This window comes from Puccinia triticina, chromosome 2A (genome assembly GCF_026914185.1).
Source record: "Puccinia triticina chromosome 2A, complete sequence".
NCBI lineage: Eukaryota > Fungi > Basidiomycota > Pucciniomycetes > Pucciniales > Pucciniaceae > Puccinia > Puccinia triticina.
Genome location: NC_070559.1, coordinates 3,842,458 through 3,854,598, shown reverse-complemented (window position 1 = coordinate 3,854,598; position 12,141 = coordinate 3,842,458). Strand labels below are relative to the sequence as shown.

Sequence of the window (12,141 nt, the reverse complement as noted above, 5' to 3'; positions counted from 1 at the left end):
CTTCGCTAAATTGAACAGAGCTGAGCGATGAGGCAAAGGGAAAGTCGATGGTGGCCGTGGGGCTGTTTGGGATTTGAAGCCGATAGGGAGGAAGCAAGAAAATGAGGTGATTCTGGGGAGTGAGATCTGATATCCGCATCACCCTAGCGGATTCCTCAGCTACGATTTGGAAGCGGCAGGCAGGTGACAGGAAGCCATATGTTTAGCGCCAGTTAGCGCCAAGTGGGGATTTGTGATCGTTTTGAAGATGGACTAAGTAAATATACTATGGGGACGGAATATGGAAGCGAGCCGAACCATTTGTAGGAGAAAACGTATTCGATGCCAGATTGAAACGGAAGAGGACTGGAAGACTAAGGGCAGCGTGATGGTTTACCTTGTGAAGTCTTCACCAAAGTCCTAGCAGCGTCGCGAAGTCTAAGTCCTAGCCGTGTCGAGCACAATCTGTTTAATGAAGGGATATGTCAGAGGCCTTCAGCTTCCATAGCTCATACTATCTTTTTCAAATAACAGGTTACTGACGAAGGAAAAGTAGCAAGACTATAGTCCAATTTCTTGGGCCTGGAGGATTGAGATGACGGGCTCAGGGTTGTTTAAAGGCGAAGACAATGGGAATAATAAACGAAGATAGGCAGCTAACTGATGACAGACTGTAGATGATATTATATGAGGAAAAAGGGATGGGAATTCATTTGAGAATGGGCAAGGAGAAAGACAAAAGGATGGAGGATATCGGCCCGGAAGAGATGGCCCAGATTTTCTGGGGAGGGGGAGCTCTTGACTCCAGCTCGGCAGCCCGTCTTTGAAGCTGATGGGACGATGCTTCCCCCAATCGAAGACAAAGAACATCTAGACCGTTAAAAGGATAGATAACTCAAGCGGCTTGAAGGTCTATGTTGCTGTACCAGTCTGGCCAATATCCATCTTACGCCGACTTATTATTGTAGTTCCTACCGAGATTTACCAACTATTGAAGAGAATGTTTTTTGCATATTTTCCCTTCCCAAGACACCAGAGTCCAGAAACTAGCAACCTGGGCATATAGCTTCATCAGAGACCGAAGCTTTGGTCTATTTATAGACGACGGGCGGAGTTCGAAGCACTGCCACAGCGGTTATGCTGTACTCGCGCCGCTTGACTCCGATCCCGGGCGGCGGGGATGACATGTGAGTACGGCCCCGGGGCGCACGTTACCGGCAACCCCGCACGCAGACCCCCGACCGCTCATCCAACGGCAGGTTGACCGAACTGGTCAACTTGTTGTGTTGTCGGACTTGATAAAGGCAGCCGTTGTAAGCCCCTTACTCTGCCAGATGACCAACATATTGTCTGGTCTTGGGGGCCGTAGGGGATTGTTTGAGCTTGTTTTACCGGTCCTCGCTTATAGCCAAGTACATATCTGAACATTGGCTCGGGCCAAGCCCCGGCCATCATATCCGAAAGCTCCGATCCTGGCTAGCTTGGTCACGCGGGAGTCGAAGATATATGTACAGATAAACGAGTCATTCTCAGCGAGATGCCCAGCGGTTATGTTACCTGTTATAACCGCTGGGTAGGCTACAAATAGGCAAGGCGAGGCAGCCGAACTTGAATCTCAACCCGTGACGCTGCGAAATACATACCACGTAAAGCTTGCTCGTATGAAGTGTGCGGCCATCCCCTGCCATCCCGCATCTCAAGTCGGCCGGCGAATTCCACCCTCCGGCTCCCTCTCAATAGCCGGTATAAATACATACACAGGTCATCCAGCGGTGCATATTCTTCTCTCGATGACGGGACCGGCCGGTCATCAAGAGGAATATACATTCACTTTATTGTGTACATAGTTCGGGCCCTCGAGGTAAAGCCAGGTAAAGCCTGACAAAGCTGCTGTCTAATCTTCAGGTTTCTAGCACACAAAGCACCGGGATCTCCGGGATCATGATGACCTCCTTCCCGCTGTGATTGGATGAAGACCTCCTTGATCCGGCTGTGGTCAAGAGGAATCAACCATCTCCACTGCATAAATATTTATGTACTTCCCACCATGGGCCCTTAGCCGGTATAAGTAGTCTTTCTACAAAAAATAACCCAGCCAGGAAAAATACCGGTGGTCCGATGGTTTTTCGCTCGCTTGTACGCCCCGGGAACTAATGGTACACATGGTACATCAAGGGCTGGCGTGTTGCAACGAACAGCAGAACACAGTGTGGTGAGTTCATGGAAGGATGTTCGTTGTAATAAAGAAAGAAAACCAAAGAGAAAAGAGAAAAGAAAAGAGAGAGAGAAAGACCTATACACCGGGGCGGATGGGGCGCCCCGAGGGCAATAGTGTTGCGCCCCCGGGAATCACTGCAATCAGATCATAGCTGCAGTATTATTTGACACATTATCAAGAGTTACAAAGCCAAGCTTGTTCAAGCATTTCCACTCATTCAGAACATGGAACAGTTGCTTAGAGATTGTGTGGCCAGAGTGCGGAGGTGGTATGGGCGAAAAGCTGATGATTCACTTGGTTATTTCCCACTTCTTGGTGATGAAGTGGGCAGTTATTACCATATAAGTGGGGAGATCCAAAGTATCCACATTTCAGTTGTTAACAAGATCATATTGGACTGGGCCATCTTTGCCATTTCAGCTTGCTTAATTTCATTGAAAATGCTAATGCAATCAGTTCAGACCGCCTTGCGTCAGGGTATGACAAAGCTGGGCTGGGCTGATTGCATGAACTCTTGGAATCCCTTGTGGTTGGCCATTGCAAATGAATATTTGTGCTCTATAATTGCTTTCACAAATTTCTCTTGAGTTGTATCTTGAGAAAATACCCAAGCCTGGTTGCTAGTCAAGCCGTTGAATCTAACAAGCCTGAGTTGAAAGACTGCTCCATTGTCTGCAATACAGCAATTGGAATGTTGATGCAGATAGTTTGTTCCTGACAATGGTTCTGCTGAAAGTTGTTTGTGGCAATAAATGCATATAGCCCTTGGTACAACTCCTAAGTAACATCAATAACAATTTAAAACAGTCAGTCTCATATCAATAGCTGCAGAAACTTTGAGTGAAAAAGTCAAGTACTGACACCAGGGGAGATATTTTTCCACTCCCCAGGTAGTGCCCTACTGTAACTTTTTTCCATAACCCTGCTGGAGGCCTTTGGTAAAAAAATACTGGATAGGTATGAAACAGACAGGAAGTCAGCTGTGGATATCAGTTGGAAATTATCCTGAAATAAACCATAACTTGCCAAGAATTCATCCAGAACTCATCTAGAATTCATCCAGAACTCATCTAGAATTCATCCAGAACCCACCCAGAATATAGGCCTTTCTTGGCTCCATGACCAGTGTGTCCTTTTCATGGAGATTTCAAAGGCTCAGCCTGTGATATTGTCTCCCTCATGTACCCATGTGCATCAGGGGGACAAGTGGCGTCTCAACACAAAGTTTTTACTTTTCATGTTGCTGTGAAATGCCCACCCTGTGATATTCCCACATCAATGTATGCGCGTACATCAGGGTGACTATCAGAAAAGTGTGAAAAAGTTCACTTGCATGTGCACATGTGAATTTTGAAAAGCAAAAAAAGAAAAAAAACCAGATCATTTTTGTGAGGAGGAGAGGATATCTAGCCAAACTAGAGTGGCACCGCAGTCCAACCTTTACTGAACTAGAGATGGCCCCACCGCACCCGGGTACCCGCAGCTGTTTTTAGCCCAAGTAGGACACCTGCACCCACGGACTGGGACAGAGCGGGTACCTGTCCCTCAAAATCAAGCGGAAGGATTCCTTCCAGGCGAAGAGGTTACAAAAGCTCTTTGACCGGAGGGATTCCTTATGGTCAAAGGGGTTCTGTAGCCTCTTTGACTGGAAGGAATCCTTTTGGTTGAAGAGGTTTTGTAACCTCTTTGACTGGAAGGAATCCTTCCGCTTGAAGAGGTTTTGTAACCTCTTCAACTGGAAGGAATCCTTCCGGTCAAAGAGGTTTTGTGACCTCTTCAACTGGAAGGCCTTCCTTCCAGTCAAAGAGGTTCCGTAATGCCCGGTCTCCGGTCTTGATGACCGGCCATCAGTCTTGATGCCCGGGCATCGGTTTCGATGACCGGTCATCAGTCTTGATGCCCGGGCATCGGTTTCGATGACCGGTCATCAGTCTTGATGCCCGGGCATCGGTTTCGATGACCGGTCATCAGTCTTGATGCCCGGGCATCGGTTTCGATGACCGGTCATCAGTCTTGATGCCCGGGCATCGGCTTCGATGACCGGTCATCAGTGTCGATGCCCGGTAATCGGTCTCAATGACCTGTCATCAGTCTTGATTCCCGGTGATCGGTCTCAATGATGACCGGTCATGGGCATCGATGCCCGGTCATCCTATTGATGACCGGTCATGGGCATCGATGCCCGGTCATCCTATTGATGACCGGTCATGGGCATCGATGCCCGGTCATCCTATTGATGACCGGTCATGGGCATCGATGCCCGGTCATCCTATTGATGACCGGTCATGGGCATCGATGCCCGGTCATCCTATTGATGACCGGTCATGGGCATCGATGCCCGGTCATCCTATTGATGACCGGTCATGGGCATCGATGCCCGGTCATCCTATTGATGACCGGTCATGGGCATCGATGCCCGGTCATCCTATTGATGATCGGTCATCGGCAGCGAGATCCAACTGAATGAAAAGAGGATCGGCCGGTAGGTGAGGTAGCGTGCGGTATAGTGTGCGTGGGGTGCGAGCTGGTGCGAGGTGCGGCCCACGAGGGCCGAGTGTCGGGTTGGAGCAGACTCGCCACAAGTGGAGGGCTGTGGCGAGTTGAGGCGACTCGGGAGGCGTTTGGCGAGTCGGATAGCGAGTCCGTTGGACCCCGAAAACTCGCCCGACTCGCTAAATTGGGGTCGCGAGTCCCGCTTTAGCGAGTCCGTTGGAGATGCTCTGAGAGGAGAGGAAAGTGCATGTACAGCCATTCCGAAAAAGCTTGGCTTCTTTGGAAGGAATTTCCGCTGGAAATTCCTTCTGGATTTGCCAATGCATGTGCATCCAACATCAAGGTTGGACACATGATATCCAGACCTGCGAGCGCAGTTGCTTGCAGGATCCCACCAATCAATCTGTTCAGTAGTGGAAAAAAACACGCCGGCCGCTGGGACCAGCACCATCCAACCTTGCGAACAGGATCAGTATGCCATCCAGGGTAAAATCAGCCAAATCACTTGATTCTGAACTCAGAATTAGGAAAAAATGAAAGGAAGGAGATGATTGAGGGCATCTGGCTGCTGTATATGCACCCTGCATATAAGAATGAGGTGGGCATGAATATACATATGTCCAACCTTGCCAGTGATTATTGGCAAATCCAAGACAAAGTTTGGGTAAAAATTCCTTCCAACAGAGCCAAGCTTTTTTGGAATGGCTGTAGTCAAGATAATACACCACAGGCGCACCCGCACGTCTGGGGACGGGGAAACCCAACAATATACCGCCCATACACGGGCCCCATGCCAGGCCTTGCAACAGCACCATGCAGCCGTCTTGAGACCCCTCAAGAATTCCAACGGTCCTAATTCCACGTCACCAGACGGGAGCAGACGACGTTAGCCCGCCCACAAACGGGGCACTCCCCACCAATGGCCATATCCCAGAGCTCTTTTAAGCACACGTTGCGCAAACTGTTGCACGGCACAGGCGCGGCATCCTGCTGCACAAACTGCAATGCGCCGTGTAGAGCAAGGAAATCCCAGTTCATGGAATATCTTGGCAATTATGTAATGAGAGTTGGGTTTGGTATTGCGCACACATTGGGGGAAAAAAAAGTATACACATGCCCAACAAACACTACACCAAATAAACTATTCACACTAACAAATGAAGAGCTGAGATATCAGGATATGGCGAGAATGAGATTAAAACTCCCCCAAGGGGAAATATATTTCTAGAGGACTAATATTTATAGATGAGTGTATGTACATAGTTGGGTTGGGGAGAAAACAAAACCCATAAATACATAATCTGTAGTAAAATAGCATGTGAAATATAATGCAAAAGTGATGTGTCACAACAACAAAAACTAGGAGAATCAATGAGAAGAACTATTTACACATGTACAAATTGGGGGAAATAGGCACACTTGAGGAACAACTACTTGCAAATTCATGCTTGATGGGAACCAGTGCTGGCCGTTGGCAAAGGTCTTGTCACATTTTCTTCTGCAATAATCACCATCTTGGCCATCACTTTGAGCTTGGTGGATGGCCAGATATTCTCCACCTCAAGCCAAGAGAAGAATTGATCTCCAAATGAGTTTGAATCCAGCTTGAGTATGAGCTTGGAAAAACTGTACATAGTCATGGTTCAGTAGAGATACAAGCACATGATGTTCCAAAGCTCACTCACACTTGCCTGTGAGAACCACACCGTCCCTGGATGTCCTGAAGTTGCTTGTCAATCAAAGCCCATTGCCGATTAATATTCCCCTGGATCCAATGGGAATAGTGAGAAATTGTCTGAATCCTCAGATAAGCAATGCGCGCCCTGACCCTAGTGTTGGTGTGAAGGTCTCCCTTGGCGTTAGGCAACATCTGAGATTGCATCTGTATTAAGCATGAGGGCACCTTTGGGGTGGAGGGATCAGAAGAGAGAGAGAGAGAGGGTCAATTGTGTGGATGTAGTGGAGAAGGTAAAGGGAGAGAGAGAGAGGAGCTGACCCCACTCGTCAATGCGCAGGCGGGGTGCAAGGCTGGAGTTGACGTGTTTGATCCTGTTGATGTTGTATTGGGCGAGCTGGCCAATCTGGTTGACGCGGTTGAAGCCGGCCCAATGATGGGACTGGGTATGGTGCAAGGCACGCCAAAGGATAGGTGTCTGTGGCAGCGGAAAAGTGTTGGCGACGAAGCGGAGGACCTTTGCCTGGCAGGCCGTCCACACCAGAAGCTCCTCATCTAGATCGCTGAAGCCAATCCTGTACTAGCTTGAATACTCTATCATCACACCTATTGAAATTGCCCATAGCAGACAAAGTGTGGTGAGATCAAGTCTGGATTCACAGGGAAGTGGTCTGGGGGACTACAGAGGATGCAAGTGGGGGAAAAAAGGCAAGAAAGGTGAGTGAGAAAGATGGTAGAAATATAAAAAGGTCATCTTGGGGACACTACCCGCAACCCCACCTAGATACAGGCGCCTATATTCCCTTTTGGAAGATTGCCCGCCACTCCAAGATGTGGGACAGATATGTTGAGAGTGCAAATCCACTCTGGTAACCATGACTCACACAATTCTCACGCCTGGCTGGTAACAGGGAATCACCAGCCAACATGTTGTATGTCCTTGGTGACTTGGGGCACAATTTTGCACTGAGGAAGTTGCACCTCTGCTACACCAAGTTTGAAAGGGGAGGAATAAATTTTTATTACCAAATACGCGGCATTGTGAGGAGCGGACCACAAAATTTTGTATGTACATGTGAGGGTGAGTCTTAGCAGTCTGAGAAACTCAAATTAATTGTGGGCGGAAGTGAAACTGATGTGTCCATCTATGTCAAGGAGGTGGTGTCTAAAGAACCGGTGACTAAATTTCTGTGAAAGTAAGACCAAAAACCTGAGACAGATGGCTATCTGTAGAAGAACAACTGAGTAAAGAAGAAGTTACGAGTAGTTGAGTTGAGCTGAGAAATGGAGAAGGAGGATTAGTTGTGGGGAATGAAAGTAGAGAATGACAACAATTAAAAGACAAACCCAGTGAGGAAGTTAGGGACAACAATATAAGAACTAAAGAAGAGAAGCGCTAAGATCTAAAGAAGTCAACTAATGAAGAAGGAGCAGAGTTAGCCAAAGGATAAACCAATGAGAGCGCAGATCAAATTCCGGAAACGCAGAGTTGCATTTCTCACCAAGTGGAAAGCTACAAAGGCTGTCCGAGTTAAAGCTTTCGGAGTCTTGTTGAGAGACAGTGATTGAAGTCTTGATGAATCTTGATCTTGTTTGATTTTGAGAGCGCAGATTGTAGAGGATTGACAAGTGTAAGAGCGGACCGATGAGCGGAAGAGTCGATTCAATGTTGATGATCTCCCGCGATCTGGAGAAGCAAGAGAAGAGTAGACTTTTGAAGATTAGGTTTTAGTTGATGAGTCAAAGATGACGGTACTTGATGCGGCGCAGACTGCGCAGAATGAGAGCGCGGACTGAATGAACATGTCACAAGTCAAGGCGAGTTTCAACACCCCCCTCAACTTGGTGAGTAATGCACCGTGAAGCATTTTGTGTGTAGTCGACGGAGTGACTGCGCGTTGCTAGCTTTAGTCAAAGTATCGGCTATCATGTCTTCCGAGGAAATGAGAGTTACCAATATTTCATTTTTGCTTTTCAGATCTCGGAGCCATTTCATCTTGATGTCAAGATGTTTTGTCTTTGAGTTGGATCCGAAATTTTTGAGCTTCTTGGCTAGGCCCTTATTATCAATGTGAAAGTTGGTCGGTTCTAGTGTTTCATTCCATAATTCTTCAACAAGGAACTTGATCCATTGGTTTTCCTGTACTCCATCCGCTAGAGCATTGAGTTTGGCTTCAGTCGATGATAGGGTAATGTTGCGTTGGCTTTTGCTGTTCCATGCTATTGGGCAGTTTTTCCAGAAGCAGATTGATCCGCTGCGAGAAAGGCGAGTTTCTAGGTCTTCCGCCCATGTGGCATTGGTATAGTGTTGAAGTGATTTTGAAAGCGCGGGATCTGGTCAAAGTGTGAGATGTAGATCTTTAGTGCCTTTGATATATTTCCAGCAGTGTAATACCTCTTTCCAGTGGTTTATGCCGGGGTCGTTATTGAAGCTTGAGAGAATTGATACCGCAGGTGCTAGATCAGGAGGAGAGGTAGTTGAGAATTCCGGTGAATGTGCAATAGTTGATGTTAAGTCTAGCAAACTCATCTTTTTCACGTTGATTGTCCGGCTTGAGTTGTACAGCTATTGATGGAGGAGTATTGACGGGTTTGCAATATGACAAGCCTATCAGGTTTAGTCCTTTCTCAATGAGTTTCTCCTGCGTTATGGTTGCTTTCAGGAGCGCAGTGGATGGGGGCGTAGTCCATGGAGCGGCGCGCCCAATGACTCCCAACCTGCCACCAGCAACACACCGCTCCGAGGCAGAGGTGATGCTGAGGCGGCGCACAAAGCGCGGAGAGGCGCAGCCGCAGTAAACCCACCCACAGGGGAGGGATACACCGGCAGAAGGGCCCGGGCCGGAACTCAGGCAGCTTTCCAGATCGCCGTGCTTCAAGCTCAACACCGGACAATCGCCGTCAAGCAGCCGGAGGAAATTTTTCGCCATTTTTCGTCACACCTCTCGCTATGACGGACCAGATAAAGGAAGCATCCGACCACGTCAAACGACTGGCACAAACAAGCGCAGAAGACACCCCCGACCTGGACAAGCCACTGATACAACGCGAGATCGCCAAGACCTTGACCTCAAAATCCCAGAAGCAGAAGAAGGCCAAGGTCACAGCCCCCACCAACCGTACGACAAGGTCGTCATCAAAAGCCCCTCCCGAATCGAGGCCTCTAACAGGACAACCAACCCCAAAGGAAGGCCCATTGGCTAATCGTGAGGAAGCCCATTCGAGCGGAGGTAACGCACTCGCGAGCCTCTGCAGTGATCTGTTCGACGACCCACGCAAAGACGGGACCGGTAAGTGAAACCAGCCGACACCAGGATCCAGAGGAATGATGCGAGACTGAGTTTGCGCTGTTGTTTACCCTACACAGCTGCAAATCCGGTTGACGCCGACGCAGCGGGGCACCCCACTACCACTGGGGGCCCCAGCATTGAGGAATTGATCAGGCAGAAGATCGACCGGCTCACCGACCGAGCCTTTGCGGCGGAGGACGCAGGCAATACAGCGCTGGCCAAGCGTTATTTTACGATATGCGAGGGGTTGACCAAGCCCAAGATTCCACCAGCAGCTATCTCACGTGCAGTCGAAACGACACATGCACACCCCACGCTGTTGGCCAGTCGAGACCCTGTCGCGATCATCTCCCCAGCCCTCGACTTGACAGGCAAGGAAGGTCAAGCAAGAACAACTGATGCGACACCCAAAGGCGTAGTTTTTGACGACGACGCGAGGCCGGCGAGCCACAATGTTGGATTCACACCGTTCTTCAAAAACAACCTCATCGAGCTCAGAGCCCCCCTCCCATTGACCATCTTCAACGAGGTCTGGCAAGACAAAGCAATCTTGCATTATTCTCAAAAGAGAAGTCGAGCGGACGAAACCAACGTCGACAAAGATCGGTACACGGGCTATCCTTACCCCTGCGAGTACACGCAGACATACGCGGAATGGTCGATAAACCATCAAGGCTTCTACGCCGCCTTAATCCAGATTGCGAACTACCCCAAATTCGCCGGGTGGCTCCTCCTCCACAAGAGACACTGCGACCGGCTTGTCACGCAGCACGGATTTATGACTGGACTCCGCTACGACATCAACGTGAGGACCAATGCATTCGCCCACCGGATCGAGATGCCGAACAAATCCATCTCGATCAGCAACATTTCCGTCTTCAACGACACCATCGCCCAGAAGATGATCGCGCGCTGCAGGAAATTTGACGAAACGGATTTCACGGAGAACCCATACATCAAGGGCGGCCCTCGGAAGACCTGGGACCCTGTCACAGGCACTGACGGCTCGAAACCGGAGACACAAGGGACAACAGGCAGTCAGGCCGCGAAATCGACCACCAGCCAGCACAAACAGGCCGGGAAGGGACAGCAACGAGGCCACTCCCCGCCGGATAATGCGGCTCCGGCCCAAGTTCCGGTCGATACCCTCGCACCCAGGGGTACAAAGGAAACCGGTACGACCCGGCATACGACAACCGCAATACCAGGAGGGACCATCGAGGAAGGAATTTGTAGGCTACCCGCCCCCCCCCCCCCCCCCCACATACATATTCCATGTTGTTCTGAGCCCCCCCACCACCACCCCCAGTCACCCGTGGGGGAGGACCCCACCGCCCTATCATGGCGCTGGGAATAGTAGCTGTCACTAGGGCCCACCTTTCTGATCATGCTCTCGCCCGCTTGTAATTACACTAGATTGACGGCCCACGGTAATGATAGCCCCCTGATGCCCTCGAGCGCTAAGAAGCCTTGCTTGAGTCCCATGACTCCTAGCCCAAAGTGGCCGACTGCGGTGTCCTGTGAGATGAACGTCCCTGAGTGGACCACCACTCTAAGTAAGTGGAAATTACTTCCTCAGTTCGAGGACGTTTTGCACGGGTTTGTGCATGGCTTCAACCAGGGCATCCCCCAGCACACGGTGAAATCACCGGATCCCTTCTTCACCCCACCGAATCACGAGTCGGCGCTTCAAGCGCGACAGAAGATTGAGGAGTCAATCAAGAAGGAACTCGACGCCAAACGGATGTTCGGGCCGTTCAGCCGTGAGGAAGTGAATCAACATTTCCCGTTCTTCCGTACCAACCCTTTGGGTGCCGTCATAAACGGCGACGGATCATTGCGTCCAATCAACGACTTGTCTTTCCCCCACGGCAGACAAGACATACCCTCAGTGAACTCGTTTGTGAGCGCGGATGACTTCACCACCACCTGGGACGATTTCAACACGGTGGCGAAATTCATCTGAGAGCTGAAACACCCCGTCTTGTTGGCGATATTCGACTGGGAAAAAGCCTACCGGCAAATCCCAACGGCGCCGGACCAATGGCCGTACCTGATGGTAAGGACGTTCGACGACAAAATTCTACTCAACACGCGCATTACCTTTGGAGGCGTAGCGGGTTGCGGCTCGTTTGGGAGACCAGCTGACGCATGGAAGCAAATCATGATGAAAGAATTCGACATCATCACAATCTTCCGATGGGTCGACAACAACCTCTTCGTTAAGGATGCACGGTCAACGGTAGAGATGAAGGATGTGGTGATACGATCGGATCAGCTAGGCGTTAAGACTAATAAGGAGAAATTTGCCCCGTTCCTAACCGAGCAGAAATACCTCGGCTTCATTTGGAAGGGAGTCCAGAAGACAGTACGCCTCCCTGAAGCCAAGCTCAAAATACGTATTGGACAACTTGAGAGTTTTCTTGAACTCGGAGCGCGTTTCAAATACGGGCAGGTCGAGATACTAGCTGGACAACTGAACCACG

The 12,141-nt window shown here is 49.6% G+C and overlaps 1 protein-coding gene across 1 annotated transcript; it reads left to right on the top strand.

The window, feature by feature from the left end:
- Positions 1-8,168: 8,168 nt before the first annotated feature.
- Positions 8,169-11,062, top strand: PtA15_2A389 (uncharacterized protein; the record flags this gene model as incomplete). Its single annotated transcript, XM_053166405.1, has 3 exons — positions 8,169-8,177; positions 10,674-10,887; positions 10,965-11,062. 3 exons carry the CDS (start codon positions 8,169-8,171, stop codon positions 11,060-11,062), a joined length of 321 nt encoding a protein of 106 aa, XP_053017631.1.
- Positions 11,063-12,141: the final 1,079 nt, after the last annotated feature.